Below are 23,932 nucleotides of genomic sequence, written 5' to 3' on the forward strand. Positions count from 1 at the left end.
AGTTGCATGTCTTTAAAACCCTTCTGCAGACATTAGACACACTCTCCCGCCCTGCTCTAGAGTCCGTTCAGAAATCAGAGCGTGCAATTTACTCACTTAAGTCAAGTTTCACTAACCTATATGGTACGTACAAAACATACATTTTAAAAGGAGATACATAGCTACATGAAACTTGACAAAAGAGCTACAAGGCTTGCCTGTGATACCGCACAGATACTCAGATCACAAAATCATATTTTTCCAGGACCATAGAACCAAAACCATCATCGGGTGCTGAATTTTCGAGTCTGCTGGGTATTGCGAAATCCTATCCCATCGCTGGAGTGTTATTAAACTCTACAGAAGGGAAGAGTCTACAAACAGCCAATGCATGAGCCCTTTAGCAGATCACATGTCGTAGTAAGTAAGTGCTCTGATGGGTCCAGGGCTTGAACTGCATTGATATAGAAAACGGTATCCCCAGAATCCTTTGGGGGTGGGGGTCAGATACTCAACCCCCTTCTTTATTCCACTTCCTCACATAGTTATTAGTGGTTCTTCCCGGCGTTGCTGAGTCACAATGAAGACAGAGAGGAAAGGGACATCCGCCAATGGAGACAGACAGTTTGTTGTCATTTTAGAACAGAAATAAAACAGGAAATGAACAGTACCGTCTCTTCCCCATGGCCCATGAGACCTTTAAATCCTGAATAACCCCCAACCCCCCCCCCCCCCCCACCCTCAACCCCTTACCCACTGAAAAGCCCCTAATAGATTCATTAGGCTACACGGTGCCAACATACACCTCCCAACACATCCCCACCACCGGGGGGGGGCAGAGTCTCATCTCTGGCCGTGCAGCGCCGATACAACCGGGGTCTGCTGGCCGTTGCCCGGCTGGGACACGGGAGGCCACATGGGGGCCTGGTGGAGGTGGTGGTGGTGGTACATGTGGTGGCCCGTGGGCGACGACGGGGGCAGCCAGGCGGGCTGGTGGTTGGGCGGTGTCGAGGCCCAGAAGGACCCGAAGCTGGCGGCGGACGACGGGGTCGGAGGGGAGCAGGCCATGGACACCTGGACGGGACCACCTCCCGAGCCTCCGGAACAATCGGACGCCCTCAGCTTGGAGAACATGGTGATGGCGTCCGGGAAGTTCGGCGGCGTGGCCGGGGTGTTCCTCGGTGTGCACATCTGGAAAAGGGGAAGACGGCTCGGGTTAGAAAATGAACGCAACCAGGTAACCCCACCCCGTCCCCGTCGAGGAAGATGTGGGGTTTTACGAGTCGCTTCCGTTGCTGCTTTGAACAAAATGAAGCGATGGGACGCCCGGTGGGTGAGTTCAGGTAATACAGGGTTGGTGTTGCGGGGGGGCAGGTCAATGTTAACCCCAGGCCTTGTGTTAACCCCAGACCCACTGAACATCCCTGAACAACCAGGTTTCTTATGGTGCAACCCTTCAGGGTGTTAAACATGTCCGCCGTACACACGGTGCTTTGCCCAGGATGTCCTCCAGGAGCCGGTCATTTGTCATATAGACTGTGGGCCTCCTCGGGAGGAGGACATCGCCCGGCACCGGGATCAGGCTAGCGGCCATAAATGGAAGGAGGACCTCTCCGTACTGTAGCAGGAGGCCAGGTCGAGGGGTGACTTATTTATAACACAACAGCAATGGCCCAGCTGACATACAGGAACGTGCCACAAGCACACACGCACGCACGCACACAGCAAAGTATCAGAGAGTTTCAAGTTTAAAAAGGTGAATTGACTGTCAGCTAGCTAGCTGGGAGCATGGGGACGCGATTCCCCATTGCAACAGCTGTGTGGGTGAATCGTGTGGAGTGTCGTTTGTGGAGGAATGAGCCTGGCCATCTGCGTTGATGTGAGGTGACAGCAGATCTCTCAGGGCTGTGCTCCATATGAGGTCCTCCACCACATCTCTCCACCAGGTCAGCAGCTGCCCAGTCAGGAGACAGACCCGCCAGCTTCCTGTCTGGGTCTGTGAGGGCTGCCCACGCTGAAACGTCCTGCGGGACCCAGTATGGTGGTCCATTCAGGAGGTTGGATGTTACTCCAGGAGACAGTACTCGGGGTGTTACTTTAGACTGTTATCAAAATCCAAAGCAAATCGTATTCAAGTACGATTTACCTAGTTAAGTGATAACGAGCGTAGACTATCAAACTAAGCTATAAACTAAGACTGCATACTGTGAAGCACTGGTCTCAACCAGCTTGCTATCTCTAAAGCTCAATCCCAGTGGAGCTGTGAGTAGATCAATGTCAGACAGAACAATAACAATGGCAGCCCCTATGCTGAGCAGGACTTTGTTCAGTTTCAGGGCTGAGCTGTGTTAAGCTACAGGTCAGGCTGGGCTGTGTTTAGCCACAAGACTAGCTGGGCTGTGTTAAGCTGCTGTTCTGTATTGAAGTACAGAGCTAGGCTGTGTTAAGCTACAGGGCTAAGCTGAAACTGCTTTGTTTAGCTACATGGGCTGCGTTTAAGCTACTGGGCTAAGCTGAAACGGTGCTCTGTTTAGTTACAGGGCTTGGCTGTGTTTAACTACAGGGCTAAGCTATGTTTAGCTACATGGCTAGGCTGTGTTAAGCTACAGGGTTACACTGTGATAAGCCACAGGGCTGCAGTGTGTTAAGCTACAGTGTGTTAAGCTACAGGGCTGGTGTGAAACAGTGCAGTGCTTAGCTAAAGGGTTGGCCTGAAACTGTGCAGTGGTTAGCAATAGGACTGGCTGGGGTGTGGGGCTTCAGCCAAGGTAACCAGCCTAGCATATTCAGTTGGGAGGACAGGATTGGATTGATCCTCTTATGCTGCCCATATGACCTCCACCCTCACACAAAACAATATTTACAAGGAAGTTAAAGCACTACATCCTCTGATGTCTTGAACTTGCAACGGTTATTAGCTCACAGTACTATAGCATTCACACCATGTCGGCAGGTCACATACCCTTTGAAGGATAACTGACCTGAGGTAAAACAGGCTCTCACACCTGAGGTAAAAAAAGTGAGATTGCATGGTACGTGCGAAGTGCTGTTCTTTGACAGTGCCTTTTTTTAGGGTGAGAACATTGTATTACATTGTATGTAGGAATAGCATTCTCTAAGACCCTGAACATATTTTGACTTGTTTTCACTAGACCTAATTGAATGAAATTGATCCCCATGCTTACAGCAAATAATGTAACCCTAGATGTGAAATAGTTAATGAAATGTGAAAGGTTAAACGCAAGGGATACCAAACATTTTTGAAAAAGATGATGAAAAAGAGATGGATGCTTTATTGTGTATGTATTTTTCAGTTAAGGGGTCAGAATATTTGGTAGATTTAGCCGTTTGTAATATTAACATTTTAAGGAAGAAAACAGAAAATTCTCTGTTTATTAAAACAGCCTCTAAAACCTACCAGGTTTCATGTATAGGAAATACATCAGGTATAAAACCAAATGCTTACTTACTTACTATCAACCAAATCTACATAGAAATAAACAATCTATGTTACTCTTCATTCAATCATCTAGAATGTTCTAAGCTATATTCTCTAGGACTAAGCTATACAACCAGGGGTGCGTGATGTAGGGCAGTGTTATGTGAAGTATTGTTGCTGCGCTCAGCTCGTTCTTCCCCGCACCAACTGAGTAACCCCGCTCTCTCCCTCCCCAGGGCCCACGGAGACTGCACGGCAGCACGAGAGAGGGGGAGGTGGGGTCGGGCAACTGCGGACGACTGCTTCCCCCACAAACCCCTTTTCTTTTTTCTCTTCCACCTTTAACAGGCCTTATTCCTCTCTGGCTCTCTTCCTGGTCTCCTCCAAACATGCCTCACCAACTTGCACGCGCACACGCACAAACCCTCCAGCTGCATGATGTAATGGTTGCACCCAAAATAATAACAAACCCGGCCCCCGCCACTCACACACTTCCCCTCTTCCTTTCTCAAGCTTCAACACGCTTTTCCTAAAAAGGGCGAACAAGCACGTACAACTGAGAAGCAAGAGGGAAAAAAAGAAGAAAAAAAACATCGTCTTGTTGCTCTTTTCCAGTGGCGGCGAAGACCCACACACAGATGTTGAGATTGCCGTCTCCCCAACCCTGCGTGCTCGCGACACAGTGGCCGTTCGGGAAACACCGCCACACTTCCAGCTTGCAGCTCTAGAGCTTTAACTGGCCAGGCGGAGCAGAAATGCTCTCATACACCCAACGCATTATCACATGGCAGTGAGGAAACAGCGTTGCGCAATTCGGCTCAGGGCAAGGACATGGGCTAGCCTTGTGCCATTGTTTCCATCGTGATGAAATTGTTCATTGGCTACTTTTCAGGGCCCCATGAAGGGAATTAGTCCAATAATCAGTCGTTTTTTGTCACACACTCAATTTCGACGAAAAAGCTTTCAACATGTTGTGTGAGGTAGAATAATTTATGATATAAAAAGTGTGCCAGATTAAAAAGCATGTCAAGCAGTCCCAGGGTCTGGCAGTCTGGAAAGACTGGCCTGACCACAGCAGTCATGTCGTGAACTAACTCCATGGACACACCGACAGGATGTAATACACGCCGTAAGCCCTTTTCTGTTTTCCTTCTCTTTTTTTTTTTGAAGGGGGAACCAAACGCACTTACCATCTGGTGGTGGTGACTAGGGATGTTGGCCTCCTGGAAAAAGGAGCTCAAGGCGGTCTGTGGACAGAGGAAAGGGGAGGGGGGAGCATTGTGAGTGTTGAGGACCTGTACTGGCATTTGTGGACCGCGCACAATGAAACAGTAGCCTAGCTAGTACACATTTCGCCTTCCTATCCGCTCCCAATGGAGAACATGAATCCCCCATCCCCCTTCCACTAGCATTAGCCCATGGGTCAGTTGGTACAAGTTTGCCTAGATCGCATGACTATGGGGTTAAAACCTATCCTCCACTGTGTGATCTAAAACAGGATTTGTAAACCGCTGATAGGCTGCGACCGACATGCTAACTGCTCAGTAAGAATGTAGGCTACACAGGCCTGTTTAAAACAATAATTACCAAGAAAAAGACACTAGTACTTAACTCAAAATGACTGTTTACAGCTCAGTGACATGGAAACAGTTATGGCTATATACGCTAGCTAAACTATTGGAATCTGGGAATAGTATCTGTTCTCCATTCTCAAGTGGAATTCACATGGGCCCAAACACGTTTTCCTCATGACGGTTAGCTCTGATGGGCTCGGAAGAAACATGACAAATGTAAACAAGTACTTTCAGTTGCTACCCTCAAACACTAACAAGGAAGTCCATAGGCCAATTTTATTGTTTCATGTTGTGAATACAAAGGCTGGGCTGATAGGACGCCGTGTCCCAGAAACAAAATACATACCAAAGCAGAGTTTAACCTGGAAAAGTTTCTGATTTCCCTGTTTAAATAGTCTGACTGGCCTATTTATGAATGCCATGCTACACATAAAGAAGTGGAACATTTTGGAATGCTATGTGTCATTCTGTGGTATGGACAAACTCCTCTTTGATATGAATGTCTTACCAACCGCATTAAGAACTGCATGCTGCCCGGCCTGCTACTAGAATGACAGCACGTCTAGCTAACCTAAATCCTCGCCATTTCCCTTCACTAGAATCTGTCTCAGCTAACAACTTCAACGGGTGTGTGGTTTCCCCTCCTGGCTGAATACGTCCCCCTCCCCCCACACACACACCACGTTCTCTGTGGTTGTTTGACAACAGCAGCGGTAGTGCAGGAATGTCTGCTGCTCAACGTGACACACATATTAACATGGATGTGCTGCCCTACTATTGTCTATGGGGGTCACTGGAACCACACTGTTCTCTGCCGGGGTTTTTCGCTGTTACTTCTTTCATGTTTTTTAATGCACAAAGATAAAGTAACCGAAAAAGATCACACGGGCTACAAAGATAACACAGGCTGCGTTGAATGTTGGAGTGTCGATGCCTCAGGGGCTTCTGGCGAACGAGTCCACTTTGTTCAGTTGCAAAAAACCTTACAGTGAGGCAAGAGGAGAGACGCCAGTGTTTCTCATGTAACCCCATTGGAGGAACACTGCAATGAAACCCAGGAGTACACTGTAGAATGGGAGACGAACTGAACAAACGCTTAAGAGGCCAAAGCAAACAATAACCAAAACATAGGTAAATGAGCCCTGAATAGAATTGGGCTAGCTAAAAATAGATAAACACCAAAAGAACAGCCTAGGTTTAATGGTTGAAGACGTAAGGAAGAAGTGCATTACAGGGATGTACAGTAGTAACAAGGCTTGGATGAGTGTTGGCCTGGGCCCTGAGGGAGTAACCAAGTACAAAACACGCCTGGGGAAACGAAGACCCAGCCTGCCCGCAGCCTGGAACAGCCTAGTAACAAACCAGGCCACTGCTGTGACAGGGACATCATACAGAAACCAGATCCCAAGTCACGAGAAATGTGAAATAAACCAAGACGGACTAACACTTGCCACGTTCCTAGCTATTCTTTATTCCTCTACTCGTCAACAGACATTTTCACCTTTGCTCTTGTTCAAAAGACAATAGTATAAGGCCTTGTGTCTGACAGATTTAGCACATTGGGGAGCCCAGGCCTGGGCAACTAGCCCTTTGATCCTGAGCTGGACAGGTCAGCCAGAAGAGGCTACACAGTCAGTTTAACGCATCCGCTCCAGTCACTCAAGCTTGACTTGACGCTTGTCTCCATAGAACTCAATGGAACAGGGCCCCTTATTCTGTGTTCCACCTGGCCAGGACTCCACTGTTGCCCAGTATTGACCAACAACAACCCGGTCATTATACAGAGATGAGGTGCGTTTGCAAACCATCTGGAAATATGGGTCTAACGATTCAAATACTCTGGGCCTCTCTATGTTGCAGGGTTCTACTGAATATTTCTAGCCAGTGGTCAGCTAAGGTCTTCAAATCGGAGAGGACATAGACCACGATATGTAGCATACTTGTCAGTAATAGGGGGAGTTGTGTGCAAATGGGACACTTTGAGTATTGGGGAAATGGGCCACATGCAATGATGTCCCTTAAAACCTTCAATGTCCCATTTTCACAGTACTCACCCAACATTACTTAACAGCATGCAAAATGTGATATTTCTTTAATGTCATTTTTGATTTGCAAATAGCTTAATAGTCTTACTATTATGTGATTTCAAAAGACAACTCCACTGTGTTGCTGATTTAACCCCTGCGTGTCAACTGAAAGGAAATGCTGGTTTATATGAGTGCATCCCAGAGCATGGACCAGATGTCCTGAAAATTAACAACTGAATTGATAATGCACAGTAATTTGCCTACACCGGAACCCCAAACAACACTAGTAGGATTAATCCAGGAGGTTCCAACACATATCTTAAGTGTTTTGTGTCTATTCCCCAAACTGGTTTAACAAGCATGAAATGTACATATTTAGACAGATATGGATTTGGTTTCAATATTTTGAACGTGTACTCGTTCATAACAAGCCATAGCTACGATTTGAGACCGAGGTTGTAATTGCTGTGTGGGCTATCTACGTAACATATTAGTTAATATACTGACAATTCTCAAAAAATATTAGGTTTCTAGTACGATTTTAGAACCATTTGCTACAACAATAGGGTCTGGACCGGAAGTGCCTCGGTCTTCGTGTGGTGACAAGTCAAGAATGTAAACAAAGTTAACGTTATGGTTTGAAAATCCTAAACCAGGCATTTTCTTTCTGGACACTTTAATTCGGAAATAACTGGTGGAACCAGCGCTAACTTTTGTTTAAAGCTAATTAGTCATCTGGATAGTTAGCTAGCTGAGTGAGCAAAAGCAACGTTCAAGATGGACTATGTTCGTGTGGCATTGAAAAACCTCGGACCACACTAACGCGTGAACTGCAACTATGGCTCGCTGAATAATAAAAATGAGCACTGAATATCTATTAAATGAGAAACGATACATGAAAGAGACAATGTTCATCCAAAGCAGTTCAGCTGTCAAAACAATAGCAGCAAATGTCCAGTTAACTAATTTGTGATGTGATATGAAAACAATGCCTAGATTGCGAAACAGAAATTTGAACATCACATTTTTACTAACGTTTCTGGATTATCCAGCCAGGAAAAAACTAAAAACATGGTCGTATGACTGAGTTTAGTTACATAATGACTATTCATTTTGCCATTCACTACTTTTCACATTATTTACCTCTGTAACCTAAAAAGCTGCATTGCCATTAAGAAACAGAAACAAACGTGAGTGCACTCAAACTAAAACACATTGCTATCGCATATACCTCGAATTGCCAGTGAGCGGCTTGAAGAAGCTGCTTTGCCTGGTCAGCGGCACAACCAGCAGTCAAAACAAACTGGTTGATCATCACTTGATGCCTAAGTTCGTCCATATTCACCGACATCACCGCTGTTCACCCCACCTCAATAATTTTGTCTTCGAAACCAGAAAAAACGAGGCCTCAGTTTAATCAAATTTTCGAAATCAATCGCTCAAATCTCCTCGCCACACTTTACCCTCTAGTAACAACAACTACGGGCATGTCATCATCACCAACAACAAAGCAAAGCTCAACCGTTGATTGGATAAGCAAGTCCGAAAGCTAGTACGGGCTAATACCCCATTGGTTATCACGCGAGCAAGCAAACCGTTGCAGTTACGTAACGGCGGAGTACACATATTCATGGATTGGATAATAGCGGATGAGTAAAGTACTGTTATTGGTTTATTTCAATAAGAAGGTATTTGAGATCCGTGCAATAATTGGACGATTTAGCGAGAGCGTATCGAAAAGGTGTAGGATTGTAAATATTTACTGCAACGTTATGACGTCTTTGTGCCAGACATATTATGGTTACAAAAATGTGTTCTGGAAGGTCACAATACCTTCAGATAATATCATCTTTTATGGATCGTGAGCATTTAGCTTACTGTTGATATATCGTTTCTGTTTTACTGCGCAAACGCTATCTGTGTTCAAAGAAAAAAATAACAATTATGAGGTTAATCGCTCTTTTTCCCTGAGAATATCTGTGAGTAATAGACTATAGGTAGTGGGAGGATATGCTCCCTATTGCTGCAAGACTGAATAATTCAGCTGATGTGTATAGTGGTGAAAGCGTGACACAGAAGGCTATCTATTATGTATTGTAGGTGTTACCGGACTGTTGGTGGTTGCTATTAATGGATTGGAGACTAAACGCACACACACACAACTCTTTGTAAAGTCAACTAACAGTAATATTTTAATAATAAAGTGAACAATATAGATTCCCAAGTGGTGCATTGGTCTATGGCACTGCATCGCAATGCAGTTCTGCTGCACATAGAATGGAGTGTCACAAAGGGCAGTGCAAATCAAGGTAGGCTACAGTAGGATAACATGTGGATGACACAACATTTTTCTTCTCCTTCCTCTCCTCTTACAGCCATGGTGGCAACATGCATGTCTGCATGCCTGGCTGACATATTTGCTTGGATGTCGGCCCACAATCCTAAGCTCAACCTTGACAAGACCGAGCTGCTCTTCTTACATGGAAAGGCCTGCCCACTCCTAGTCCACTGTAGTTGACAACTCCACAGTCTCCTTCTCCGAGTTCAAAGAAGCCTGTTCTGACCCTAGACAACACTACGTAATTTTCAGCAAACATCAATGCGGTGACTTGCTCTCACTGGTTCATGGTCTACAACATTTGTATAATACAACCGTATCTCACACCGCTGCTATGGAAAGGCCGCCCAGGCAGATCTGTCCACTCAAAACTCGGTCCTGGCTCCCAAATGTTGGAAGCAGCTTGAGGCTAGGACAGCAGAATCTCTGCCAGTTTTCAGAAAACATCTGAAACACTACTTCTTCAGGACCTAGAATAACTACTTCCACCCTTTCTGTTGCCTTCATGAGCTAACATTTGTTTCTGCTTATTATTTCTATTGCATTTACTTTTGCTTATAACTAATTAATTGTGTGCCGAGTTCTTATTACTTTTTAGTTTTGTGCTTCACCTGGCTTCTTGAAATGTATGGATTAAAAGTCACTTTGGATAAGAGATTCTGCCAAATGACCAATGAAGAGCTGTAAATTCAGCAGTTCTATTTGATCTGTTGTTTATTTTGATAATGACACTAAGGAAAAAAAATCTTCCTTAGATACAGTAGAATATATTTTATTATTTAAATTTATGCAACAATGAATACCCTCTTAAAAAGTATTGGCCTCTTTACACTCAGTTACTCGCTAATAATCTTATAGCTACAATGACAACAATTAAACGCTTGCTTTTATTGTCTCTCACATTGCTGTGGATACATTTTAGTCCACTTTTACAAGCAGAGCTGGTTTAACTTAACAACATTTCTGGGATATTGAGGATGAACAGCATTTTTTTATTCCCTGTAACAACAATTCACTCAGAATTTACAGTGTTTTTAAAGAAGGCATCTCACTTCTGGAAAACGTTGGTCCTCTTATGTCTAGCAAAATCCTCAACACTGAAGTCCACAGTTGGATTGTCACAGGTCAAATACATGCATTTTTACTTTGATATAAAATCCTTTCCAGGTAGTAGTTGAAGTGAAAAGCCAATTGGAGGAAAATGTAACCTGAAAACTAACTGTTGTCTGTGGAGAGGTTTGAAACTTTCATTGCTTTTGTCTATTCATTTTTTTAATCTCATGCTTGTTCAAATTATTACATTTTCAATTAGTTAAATACATTTAGTGAAATGTTGTACAGTTTTGTTTTCATTTCTGCGATTCCATTCAGGTTTCCTCAATGCACATTTTATAGGGCCCTAGACAGCTGCTGTTCTGACACAATTAGAAAGTGAAAGACATTGTTGTTTCATTTCACTGAAACAACGTTGTACAGACTAAAGTAACAGTAGCTGATCTGGTTTCTTATAAAATCATAAACACACCTTTGTGGGCCATTGGGCCCATATTAAAATGTTACTGGAAGAACATTCCCTTATATAAAATGTTGCTTAATTCCCGCATGCATTGTTTCAATTACAAAATGATTAAATACTGTATATATAATCATTGATTCTTGAAGAATTGAATGTAGAAATACTTCATAAGATTATTCCAACTGATAAAGCCTCTAGCTAATGGGTGATGTACTTTGTACTATTCTGTATTACTCATACACTGCAGAGAGATATAACCTAACATGTTATTGTTTCAGGCAAATCAGCCTTCAGACACCAGAACTATAGGCTCTCCCAAAGGGGGCAGAGTCATACATTCAATGGTAAATGATGAATATGATCTTGACAGAGTGGACTTTGTTTTCAGAGATTTTCACGATGTCTTGCTTGTTATTTTGTCCACGTGTTGACCTCCATTTTGCCCCCCCCCCCCACCCTTCCACTGCCCTACTCTATGACTCACAAGTCAGTCACCATCTTCCTTTTGTGTCTCGGTTAAGAGTTGTGAATGTAGCAGTCAGTGTAGCACACATCCATTGTTTCCTGGAAAAGCCCATTTTAAATAGTTTTGGGGCCCAGTGGAAAACCTGAATTAACTCTGTTTAACAGAGTATATTTCTATCCTTGTGGGGACAAAAAAAACAACTCAAACCTTAACCTAACCGTGACCCAAACCTCAACCTAACCTCAAGTTCAATAATATAACATGTATGCCAAAACTTAACCTGGCCCTAATACCTAACCCTAAAACGAACCCTTAATGCCTAAACCTAAATGTAACCTCAAATCTAACACTTATAAGCTTGAACTAAACCCTGGGGCCTGGCAAGGTCCTAATAAGATTAGATGTTTCATGTTTTACTATTCTTGTGAGATTATCTAGTCATAATTACATATCTTAAACCAAAACACAGCAAGTTACATTCTAGACATTATTTGGCGTTCAGGTGTATCTTCCTACTTTGGGAAGAGAGCTCTCATCTTCAATGATCTAGCGCCCTCTTGTGTCAGTTAATTGTAACAAACATGTTTGGCTGAACAAAGTTTAGGAGACATTTATCGTGACGCAACTGAAGTAATTGTTTTACATGGCGATTAAACATTTGTAGTCTAAGAATTTGATCATCCAAAACAGGAAGTCTTGAACCTGTGTGAATTAAATACAGCATGAGTGTATTTGTCCTTAGTTAGCTGTTTACTAGACTCATATGCATAAAGTTAGTTTCCTAATAATTAACTTTTTATTACATTTTCTGTTGTTTGAGTTGATGATTAATCATAACAATAAAAACTGAAGTTGTTCAGAGGTTTTTGGGGGTATTCCTCAGATGTGATGGTGCTAAATCCATTGGTGTCTAATGTCTTTCCATATTTTCTGAATAAAGGAAAAACCTGTTCATGCCTTTTGAACCAGTCACCCACACACAATATTTTGACTGCAAGCATTTGGACACTTATTTTGTTTCTATGTCCTTATATTCTCCCAGACAGCATGCATCTACCGTCCAGAACCATGACCCGGCTCGCCTTTTCTGTCTGTCCTTTGACTTCTCAAGGTGGAAAAAGAGGAGGCCCAGGTGCCGTTCTAGAGTCTGACCTGAACAACCAGGTCTGGTCAGAACTCCCGACTCACTGGGCTCTTTCAGTTTTCTGTGGATTTTATGGGTTGGTGTCAAAAAGTCTTACTGAAAAAGTCCTCAAGAAACTAGCCTGGTTATTTTCCTCCTACATGCCTCGTATCTCTCCCCCTCTGTCTAGCCTTTTCAGACTGGAGTGACCTCACTGATGTGTCTATTGTTTTTTTCATTTTCTGCCTTCACTTAACTTGGTACATAGCACTCTGTACATGAAAGCTTCGCCATTGGTTTAGGCAACATGTAATTGTAAAACTTGTAATTGTATGGATTCATTTTTGTAGTAATTTTACCATATGCTGTGTATGATTTGATAGCGGATAATGCATTCACAACTGGCCATGATTGAATGAATCACACCACAATGATAGGCCTTTAGAACATAGATGTGCCCTTTGGATATAAAGGAGGTTGTCTGTGAAGGAATGTACTGTGTTAATAGGACAGAAAGGGGGGGGAAAGGAGAAAAAGAAACCAAAAGGTTTGGCCCCTTGGACGCGCTATTAGTCTGGCTGAGTGGTTTTCTGAGACTCTTGACAAAAGCAACTGTAAAGCAATAAAAAGGCTTCCTCATCTCTTGAGTTCTGTCCCCACTCCAGGGCTGGATGTAGAACAAGATGTCTGCCTTTTTGACAACTGCCACTCGGAACTGGGTCCAATACTCCAAAACGACTTATCTTCAATGTCATTCTGGTTTGCTGTGCTCCTCACTGCCATCTCAAAAGTGCAACATTTATAGATAAAAATATACTGTTTTGTAGGCCTGCATATTATGTCTGTATTTTTTTTTTCCCAGTGGCAATGTCTAAGTCTAAAGGACCCTGTCTCTGCAAGGCTTATTGGATTAAATACTTGTGTATATACTTGTTTAAATTTCTTGAAATACACTAATATAATAAATGCAGATGTCCATCAATTCTACACATCAAATCAGCTCCATTCAAATTATTTTGTCAATTTTCTGGAGGGTTGAAGATAAAGCAGATTGTTGCAATAACAACAAAAAAATAAAGTTTAATCCTATCACTCCTTCCAGTTCCCCTTTTAAGTAGTAGAACGCATTGACTTGCATGACGAACAAACCTGAGTGATTAAAAATGAAGCACTATAGCAACTACCAAGCCAATAGAAGAACGGGAAGCTGTTTACAAGGGGGTGTACCGTTTCTATGGTTGCCGGACAAACCTCCTGCACCAGGTATTAAACTGCCCCCCCGAGAGATCCTTTAGCCGCTGACACCGTTATAAAGACCTAGGCTACTTCTGAGACCTTGACTTGATGAAGCGCGCTTCAGAGCGCCAAATATTATCTTGAGTTTTTGTAGTATATTTCCGACAGGTGCAAATCCGCAAGGTTAAAGTGGCATTCAGCATTATTGGCCATCCAGGGGGATTGTAAGGTCTTCTCTCAGCATTATTTCTGATATAGGTAAGTTTGACATGTTTTTGTAATTTAATTATGTTAAAGGGTTCGTGACAATTTAAACAGCTTACAAGTAACCAAGTTTATCTAAAATTGTAGGGACTTATTGTTGCCATCTTGTGATAAAAATGTAAGCTGCAAGGTTATTATAAGGTTAGATTTCTATGGATCTAAATAATTCGTAATTAAATAATTGGAACAATTGCTGAGTAATCGAGGTTTTAAATTCTACATATTTTATACAATTAATTCATTTCACTTCTGTCAAAGCAGAATGTATGTTCTTTCACAAATTCAATTGATACAAATACTTGGGATTTCCAATAATTATTTTGTCCTCTACGATTTTTGGAGGGTGCTGTTGTAGAGGATGATTAGATAGGTTGCCTGCGCTCGTGTGACTAGGAAGAGCGCAAATTGCAGCGGTGCGTTTTTCAAGAAAGTTCTATGACCTCAAATAAACATCAGAGTAAGAATAAACATCGCTGGTCTTTTGCATTAAATATCCTTAATAGCATTCCTTATTCTGGGATTACAGTCAATGCACCCTTTTTGTTAAGCCGTTTTTAATCAAATTTCAACATATTTTACAGCTTCAATATGACATAAGATCACGAACACATGCAGCTATTCTTCCAACAATTTGTTTCCCTACAAGTCACTGAATAGACCATGTCATTACCACACAGAAGAAACTTTCAATTTACACCCCGACATGGCTCAAAGGGCTCTGGTTTCAAATAGGGCTATCATTGTCCTTTTCAGCTTTGTTCAGGTCGGGTGTATATTTTCTCCTTGTTAGGCCGTCGCAGGGCGGTGCAGAGGCTAAAGACTGAGGTGTCAGGAGCGGAGGAAGGACCATGCTGTCTCTGAGCTGTGCGGACCCCTGGCCTGAGGGCTCGGTGGTGCTGGAAGAGGAAGTGGTGACTGCCGCGGCCCAGTCCGAGGAGCTGGATCTGGACGGGAACTCGGTCAATCTGGACGACAGCCTGACCAGCCTGCAGTGGCTGCAGGAGTTCTCCATCCTCAATGCCAGTGTGCCGCAGCAGACCCCACTATCCACCCATCACCAGCCTTGCTTCTTCGGCCATCAGCGGTTGGGCTCCGAGGCCCCTGCATCCCCCCTGGCGGGGGACCCTGCGTCCATGGGGATGCCCCTAACCCCGGGAAAACCCACGGCGGCGGCCTACACGAGGATGCAGTCCCTGCCAGCCCTCCCCGGCCTGGTGGCCCACGGTCACTGCCCCGATGAGGTGGACTACAAGACGAATGCCCACATCAAGCCGCCGTACTCGTACGCCACTCTCATCTGCATGGCCATGCAGGCCAGCAAGAAGACTAAGATCACCCTGTCCTGCATCTACAAATGGATCACTGACAACTTCTGCTACTTCCGCCATGCAGACCCCACCTGGCAGGTACGTGTTGCTGAAAGGCTTGCACACAGGCAAGCACACGCATGTAAACACACACGCGCACGCACGCGCACGCACGCGCACGCACGCGCACGCGCACACTTGAAAATGGGAAAAAAGCTCGGGGAGACTCAGTATATCTATGTCTCAATCAGACACATAGAGGGTCCTCTTCAGCATCTGCCAAAGAGGGCTCTGTGCGTTTTGAAGGGGGCCCAATCTAGGCAGAGAGTTTGCCTTGAACAGGAACCAGTAAGAGGATTGTTTCTCACCATGTGAGAAAGTAGCTCCGGGCTGTCTGCCACACTCTGAAGAAGTATTAGCAGCTGGGGTTTATGGGTAATTAAGGGCTTTCATGCTGCAAAGATGGCAGCAAATATTCTTGCTACATCCTGCTACTACCTCAGTGCTAGCAGGCTAGGCATACTGGTTTAGAAGACTTTCACTCCAACACAATGCACATTTCAGTGTCTTTAAATTCATTGCGTTCTCTTTCAGAAATACCTCCTATGTTTTATGCTTGAGCAACGCAAGACAATGAGGCTGTATAGGAGGGGCAATAGGGCATCGAAAGTGCAGATTCCCCATCAAAGAGAAAGACTTTTCCAGAAAAAGTTTAATTTGCTGGATAAATGATTGATTAAGCCGTTAGCCGTACTCCCCATTTCCACAGGGTATACTCCTGAGCAATCTGTTATTGTTAGCCAGTGCATGGGGCAGATAATATTTAACAAAGGTCAACAGGTCATTCCTCCATTAAGACTTCAGTTATGGGGGGTGTGGCAAAGGGGAGGGCGGGGCCAAAGGTCTAGTGTTGAACCCTGGTAAGGCTGAGTGCATTCATGTCATTACTATTTCAAACACCTGCCCTTCTCGCTTCACCGCAGTGTAAACTCAACCATCACTCCCAAGGCGAATTCCCAAGCGCCCTTTTGATGGAGCAGAACCATGTGTACCGTCATATCAATCTGCTCTCCTTGTGTGCTTTTTCAGAACTCCATCCGGCACAATCTGTCCCTGAATAAGTGTTTCATCAAGGTGCCTCGGCAGAAGGACGAGCCGGGAAAGGGGGGCTTCTGGAAGATAGATCCCCAGTATGCCGAGCGCCTCCTCAACGGGGCCTATAAGAAGAGGCGGATGCCCCCTGTTCAGATCAACCCTGCCCTGCAGAACAGGCTGAAGGCCGGCCCCCAGCCCCTCCCCAGGAGCTTCTGGAACAGTACTGGAGGACAGAGCGGCCTGTGCATCAACCCGGAGGCACAGCAGCTCCTCATGGAGTTCGAAGAGGCCACTGGGGCTGACCAGAACTGGGATCCCCATCTTGCCGAGGGCACCATGCTTGGGGCTTGGCCTGCGGGAAAGGGAGGCCCTGGACACAAGAGGAAACTGGGTCCCAGGACTGCCATGGCCAAAGTCCCCCGGCGCTCTAGCTCCCCTTTGCTTTCTGTGGAAGAGCAGAGGGAACTGGGCTCCCTGAAGGGAAACTTTGACTGGGACGCCCTCCTGGATTCTGCTCTGAGCGGGGAGCTGAGTCTTGATGGAGGGGGTCCGCTGAGCCCCATCCCCCAGGAGGAGGACCTGATGGTGCGGGGAACCCACATTTGCCCCCTGGAGGCCCCCAGAGGGACAGCAGACAGCAACCATGTTCTGGCGGAAACCCAGAGGAGCAGGGAAACAGACTTCGACGAGGAAACGTTCCTGGCCACAGCGTTTCTGCAGAGCCCCTGGCCTGAGGAAGAGGATCAGGGATCTACTAACTTCTTGTGCAGCTCCACAGTCAACCTGGAGCAGCTCTTTGATCTGGGAGACTCCCTTGGAGGAGATCTCAGCAGCAAGATAGAGTGTCTTCTTTGAACACACATCTTTGACCTCCAAGACAATTTGACTATATTATGATTCCTTTTTAAATAAAAAGGCACCACATGAGCTCAAGTGACCTTTTTACACAATAACCAACATTCTGCATTAACGCAATTTATAGGTTTTGAGATTGTTTATTGACAAAAGTTTAAGAAGACTTCCTTAATGCCTCCAGAGCAAATATTCCACAATGAACAAATTGTTACTGGACAGTAAACAACATCAACGCTATTGTTGGGATCATGACATTGGATAACAGACATTATCTAAAAAAAAAATTGAGGACATGAAAACCCAATATATCTTTGTTTACAGTCTGAATGCATGTGTAGTATGGATTGCAGGTTGACATGGATAGAGGAATTGCAATCCACGGGCGAGCAGCAGAATCAACATTAGAATCAACATTTTAGCAACAAACATTTATTATGCACTAGAATAAATCAACAAAGACTTTACAGTTAGATCAACATAGACTACAGCTGATGTGCTCTTTGTAAGTTTTGGACAGTTTGAGATGCAAGGCCAATAGCAGCTAATAATGAGATTAGGTTTTGTACATTATGCAACGTTTTAGCTGCTTAAGAGTAGGTGGTTTGGCATGCTGAATATTTTATAAAGAGTCATTAAAGGTTTAAATGACCACCTCCCAGGGAATTTTCCTCCTATTTGTTGTAAAGATCTTATTAATGTTTAGGAGATAAAATGATCACATTGCTAATGAATTATAACTTTTGAAAGTCATGGAACATAGTGTAGTTATCAGACTTCAGGAATCTCTGTCCTGAGCTGAATGTTCTACTGAGCAAATGAATAATGGAACTTGAAAGGTGAAGGCAAAAAGGTACTATGATCATCAATGAGGAGATGTTTGCCAAATTAATACTGGTTAGAAGAGTTTTAGGACAGAAAAGTTGTTTGTGTGGGGCTTTCTATAAAGACTTTGGAAATGTCTTCTTCAAATAATGGCGATTTTGTTGACAGTTGTTGACAGAGTTTTATATTGGAGAATTTTAAACCGATTCTTTTGACAGTTTAGGATTTTCGTATCATCAGCAGTACGTGTAAATTACATCCAGTAATTATTAATTCAACCTACTTTCCAAGATATGGACACAACTGAAACTCTGGCCTTGATCATGTGAGATATTTAGTGAGATATTGAGTCAGTAAGTTAACTGGTCATGGAGCATTAGAGGACAGAGCTAGATGTCGTAAAGTTCATTCCAATGCAGAATCCCTCAAGGCAAGCCTCTCTTTTAAAGAACTGCCTTAAATACCCACTTTGCAAAGGCCACAGTGGCTTGTAAATGAATACCTGACCTTCAGGTTGGATGTGCCAAGAACAACACTTTGGATCAGACAGAATGGCAGTGTTAGAAGCCTTGTTTTTACCATGGAAAGCAGATGGAAGCTTATTGGCCAAGAATGGAAATAATGCAGATGTGATTATCTAGTAGATATGCAGAAATGACATGGACAAATATTCAGATAAGATACTTGCTTTTTTATTTGAAGTAGCTTTTTCATTCCAATACTTTGTCTTTCCTTTGGTCTCACTAAACCAAATCACTGTTTCAAAAAATGAGCAACTTTTAGGACATCATTGTATTTAAATGTGCTAATAGTTGTAATCTTGCAGAATAACCACCCCTGGTTTATGCGTTTTGTAATTCCACCATGAAGTGTGAAAGTGCAATCAATGTACAGTTAACTGGTCTATTTTGCATTACATTGAAGGGTAGTAATGCAGTTTACTTAGTTAGAGCCAGTATATATTTTATTGTGTTTTACATAACAGTTATATTCTGATGAAAGAGAGGTACTCCTGTATGTTTTCAGTTCTTAGCTCTTCCAAATTGTCCATACTGGGACCTTACCTCAAGATTTGTTTTCTAATGGTGATGTCCTCTATAGAGATATGCATTTGTACTTCCCTCTGTTATTTTTCTGTTTTTCACTGACAATAAAACACCTTTGAATTTGAATACTTTTACTGCTTATATTATTTTGTACATGTGCAAAGGCTTTTAAGAGTACTTTGTGGTAATCTCTTTTAGTCTCTTTTCCTGTTTCTGTCCTCTCTCTGTTCATGTCTGATTCCAACCTGTTATCAAGTCTTGTCTCCATCTGTGTGTCTGATTCCAACCTGTTATCAAGTCTTGTCTCTATCTGTGTGTGTCTGATTCCAACCCATTATGGAGTCTTGCCTTTATCTGTGTGTGTCTGATTCCATATCAGTTATGGAGTCTTGTCTCTATCTATGTATCTGATTCCATATCAGTTATGGAGTCTTGTCTCTATCTGTGTGTGTCTGATTCGATCCCTTTATCGAGTCTTGTCTCTATCTGTGTGTGTCTGATTCCAACCCAATATGGAGTCTTGTCTCTATCTATGTATCTGATTCCATATCAGTTATGGAGTCTTGTCTCTATCTGTGTGTGTCTGATTCGATCCCGTTATCGAGTCTTGTCTCTATCTGTGTGTGTCTGATTCCAACCCAATATGGAGTATTGTCTTTATCTGTGTGTGTCTGATTCTGCTAGGCTTTCCCTGTCTCTGTTTCTTGGGGTCACCATGCTGAGTCCCTGGAGGGGGGTGTTTCTCTGGCCTTTGTCTGTGCTCATTAAGACCCCCCCCCCCCAGGCACTGCTCTGTGCTCCTCTCACTGGGTTGGTGTGTCCCACGCCCCCATATATCACTAACCTGTCTCTTCTAGACCACACCATCTCTTTGCTCCACAGGATGAGCTGGGTACCGTGTTCTGGGAACCGCATGATCATTCGACCGCTGTCTTTTCAAATGAAATCCTGTGTATAAGGGTGCCACGGTGTCAAACGAAGCCCTGTGTATAAGGGTGCCATGGTGTCAAACGAAGCCCTGTGTATAAGGGTGCCATGGTGTCAAACGAAGCCCTGTGTATAAGGGTGCCATGGTGTCAAACAAAGCTCTGTGTATAAGGGTGCCATGGTGTCAAACGAAGCCCCGTGTATAAGGGTGCCATGGTGTCAAACGAAGCCCTGTGTATAAGGGTGCCATGGTGTCAAACGAAGCCCTGTGTATAAGGGTGCCACGGTGTCAAACGAAGCCCCGTGTATAAGGGTGCCATGGTGTCAAACGAAGCCCCGTGTATAAGGGTGCCATGGTGTCAAACGAAGCCCTGTGTATAAGGGTGCCACGGTGTCAAACGAAGCCCCGTGTATAAGGGTGCCATGGTGTCAAACGAAGCCCCGTGTATAAGGGTGCCATGGTGTCAAACGAAGCCCTGTGTATAAGGGTGCCACGGTGTCAAAGACACTGCCATTTACACCACTGATGAGGTAATCACCAAAGAGTTGGATCACATAGGTGAGAAATTCTATACCTCTGCATGGTGTAGTGGACATCCAACCCTACAGGGGAAGGGCTGAGTTCTCCATCTCCCTACCCATCACTGTTGCTCTCTGCATGTATACTGAAAGCTGACATTCTGGGTTTGCCTCCTCCCTCAGACCAGTTCCATGGAGGCCCCCTGGACAGCAGCTATGACATGGTGCTGTTATCTTTTCAGGCAGAGTACAGGGCTCATAATTATAATGTGGCAGGCTGGTTAGATGAGAGGCTGTTTGTAACATGATGAAGCTATTCTTCTGCAGGCCTGCTGATGGCTGCAGGTAAGGGGAGCTCTCTGGTGAAACGCTAACCCACTGCGCCGATCGCCCGCCCTGTGCCGACCTAGAGACGCTCTGTACTGAAAGTGGAAAAACAACAGCAAAAGCAACAATAGGAAAATGTAACAAACATGTGACACATTGTGCTGTCAAGAGGCCGACTTATCTTCGAGGTGCGAAGAACAAATGCGGTATATGTGACAAGCAAAAGCGCAGTGAACAGAGCATTTTTTGTTTGCTCTCTTCCTCCTAGGGCTGACTTTGCTGATAGCAACTTCATTGAGTTAGGTGAACTTAACACTACTAGGCTGCGTGGTCGTCTCACCTAGCCATCTTAAGTTGAATACACTAACTGGAAGTCGCTCTGGATACGAGCGTCCGTCATGAGGGATTAAATGTAAAGGGAAAAAAGAAACATTCTGCTAAGTAAACAAGGGGGTTGGCGGGGGGGGGGGGGTCGCAAACCGAAGAACATATCACCCCCTGGAACCAGGGCACCAGGGCTCTGGCTTCACCGCACATTCTCGCTGTTGCCCCCCACAACTCCATTGGTATTCCGACCAGGCTGTGCACTGCGAAGGAGGGAGAGAGCCACCGGCGGCTTGGGCAGCTCTGCTCGTGAGTTCAGCGTATCCGTCAGCTCCAGAAAAGAGGGAAAAAAGAGAAAGTGTAAAAAGAGAGGGGGAATACATCTTTTTTATCACACGGCTAATGAAAGGCCGGTCTCCGGGGTAACTGCTGGTGCCATTGTCATGCAGACTGGAGGGAGAATTGGAGAGGGTCTGCCGCTGGTCCCTGCAAGGCCCAGGGGTTGATTAGGGTTGTGGACGGATGGCGTGGAAAGAGAGGGAGGTGGACGGCCCACTCAGATTTATTATAGTGATGGTGTAAGTCTTTGTAAAAGTGCATTTACCTCAGCAAAGTGGACCTCTGCTAACACCCTCCTTCTTGATGGGGAGGGGTGGATTCACAGGGTCTGACACTAGACTGTCTTGTTCGTTCTTCCCTTTTAGACCGTGCCAGGGTATACCATGTATTGGAATAAGCCTCTTATGTTGTTCAGTCAAGTGAATGCCCCAGATAGTTCTCTGAATGACCAACGATTGGTAAAATAGATACACAGCCCTGGCAAGAAAGGTCCATAGATACAGATCTGTTTATACTGACCTACGTGGTCATCTCTGCGAGTCTAATCACATTTTCACTATGGGGCCTGAAAAATCAACATGGTTACCACACACCATTAATCACATCAGAGAAGCCCTTATGTTTTATGGTGTCTTTTGTGCTGATTTTACTATGCTCTCCACCAGAAACGTGGAAATCCCGAAACGCTTCGAACCAAGCTCACTGAAGTGAAATGCCACAAAATACCAGTTAAGGAAAACCACTTCAAAGGTCAGACAGAATCAAAGTCAATATTAGGCTGATCTGTTTGATGGCTGGAGGTCAGCCGAAAGCTTCGGACCATTGTATGTGAGATGCTTGGTGGTGGGTGTGTGTTTGGTGTGACAGTGTGTGTGTGTTCTCCTGAGCTGCAGTAGTGTGGGCTGACGTCTCTTTGTCAGTGAGACACAGGGAGAGGGGTAATCTGACATCCATCAGCAGCTTACTGAGCGATCCACACGGTGTGTAACCACAGAGAGACAATACCGGGGAAACAGTGGGAGGGCCCAGCATTCATTACACAAGACGGGGGGATGCTCTGTTGTAGGTGGTAAAGAAGAAAGAATGAGACAGCAAAAGATTGCAGCGACAAAGCCATTTCTGTAGTCTCGCAATAAACTTTTGTTTCTTTGCAAGGTTTTCTTTCCGAAAGTGGAGGCTCCGTCCTTCATGGAGTTGTTCTCTTTCGGTGGAGGTTATGATAGAAAGCTGGAAAGCCGGTCAGTTTTGGTTAGCTGTGCTAATGGTTTAGAAATGTACACCTGTCAAAAAGTGTTCCCTTCTCAGACGCAGGTGTTCTGTGTCGTGGTTCCTGAGTTTGGTAATTAGCATGTGTGTTCTGGTAACAACCGGCCAGGTGAGTGACTCCAGAGGACAGAGAACAATGGTCCCAGAGGTCTGGTTTCAGCTTACACCTCTGTCAAACATCTCACACCATCATTGTTCCCTTCACAGTGGGGAAGGAATGCAGTTGATCATGAAACCATGTGCAGAAAAATATGCTGTATACCATTAAGAGAATTATTTAACTAACAGGCTGCAAATAGACTGCAAATTGGCCTACTGCGAATTGGCCTACTTTGGCAAATGGGGCCAAAGTAAGCTGAATCAATATTCGTGAGATCAAATGATTGTATTTTACAGAAGGCAATTAAATACACTGTAAAAGCATATTGTTTTGTTTACATAATAATAAACACCAGCACATTTTGTCCAAAACTAAACAGCATGCACCAGTGGGTAAAATCAGATTGGCTTCGATAGGCTTGGATGGTGTTTGATAACACCATCTGCTGTAAGATTCTCTCACTGTTTATTGCTGAAAACAACACTGCTGGCTGCATTTTTACATTTAAGAAGATCAAAATGCACATCCCAATACAACCAGCAAATGTTTCGCTGCTTTGCCTTCAAGAATAATTATTATCATTTACATCATCATTCAGAATTGACTGTGAAAAATGTGAAGGCAAGGAGACAATAAGGGTGTGTAAAGTTGAGATAAAGAAGACAATAACGGTGTGTAAAGTTGAGGTAAAGAAACACATACACCTAACACATGCTGAGGCTTTAGGATCTTTAGTCCTCACATGAAAAAGGTGGAAGAAAAAACGGATCAGCCATGGCTATTACTTAAATGGCTGTAGAAGTGGAAGCTGAAGTTTAAGCACTCGAAGCATTTCCCAGCAAGCCTTGCGGAGTGCTGAACCGACCAGCCTGTTAGCTCTGAGCAGGTGACACAGGCAAACTGTACATTGGGAAGACGTTGTGGAGACAGACAATGCAACAGAAGTGATACACACCCCGGCCACATACCTGTGGAGTAAGTTCTCCAGTCACCTGACACAGGATCGTGCTGTACCCTAGAGAGAGCTTCTCGGACTGACGCTC

At 44.3% G+C, this 23,932-nt stretch overlaps 2 protein-coding genes across 2 annotated transcripts; one reads left to right on the plus strand and one right to left on the minus strand.

Moving 5' to 3' along the window:
* Nucleotides 1-721: 721 nt before the first annotated feature.
* On the minus strand, nt 722-8,559 carry ubald2 (UBA-like domain containing 2). The gene is made up of 3 exons (XM_010874076.5): nt 8,251-8,559; nt 4,609-4,665; nt 722-1,170 (listed from the first exon to the last, which is right to left on the minus strand). Exons 1-3 carry the CDS (start codon nt 8,368-8,370, stop codon nt 823-825), a joined length of 525 nt encoding a protein of 174 aa, XP_010872378.1. The 5' UTR covers nt 8,371-8,559; the 3' UTR covers nt 722-822.
* A 5,213-nt stretch (nt 8,560-13,772) lies between these two features.
* On the plus strand, nt 13,773-19,205 carry foxj1a (forkhead box J1a). Its single transcript, XM_010874077.3, has 3 exons — nt 13,773-13,956; nt 14,753-15,368; nt 16,359-19,205. Exons 2-3 carry the CDS (start codon nt 14,811-14,813, stop codon nt 17,217-17,219), a joined length of 1,419 nt encoding a protein of 472 aa, XP_010872379.1. The 5' UTR covers nt 13,773-13,956; nt 14,753-14,810; the 3' UTR covers nt 17,220-19,205.
* The last annotated feature ends 4,727 nt before the right edge of the window (nt 19,206-23,932 follow it).

The sequence above is a fragment of the Esox lucius genome, chromosome 11, assembly GCF_011004845.1.
Source record: "Esox lucius isolate fEsoLuc1 chromosome 11, fEsoLuc1.pri, whole genome shotgun sequence".
Classification (NCBI taxonomy): domain Eukaryota; kingdom Metazoa; phylum Chordata; class Actinopteri; order Esociformes; family Esocidae; genus Esox; species Esox lucius.

Coding starts and splice junctions, on each gene's coding strand:
- ubald2 (XM_010874076.5), bottom strand. CDS start 8,370: ATGTCGGTGAATATGGACGAACTTAGGCATCAAGTGATGATCAACCAG. Junction 4,666..8,250: donor CCGCTCACTGGCAATTCGAG/GTATATGCGATA, acceptor CTCTGTCCACAG/ACCGCCTTGAGCTCCTTTTT. Junction 1,171..4,608: donor CTAGTCACCACCACCAGATG/GTAAGTGCGTTT, acceptor CCCCTTTTCCAG/ATGTGCACACCGAGGAACAC.
- foxj1a (XM_010874077.3), top strand. CDS start 14,811: ATGCTGTCTCTGAGCTGTGCGGACCCCTGGCCTGAGGGCTCGGTGGTG. Junction 15,369..16,358: donor ATGCAGACCCCACCTGGCAG/GTACGTGTTGCT, acceptor GTGCTTTTTCAG/AACTCCATCCGGCACAATCT.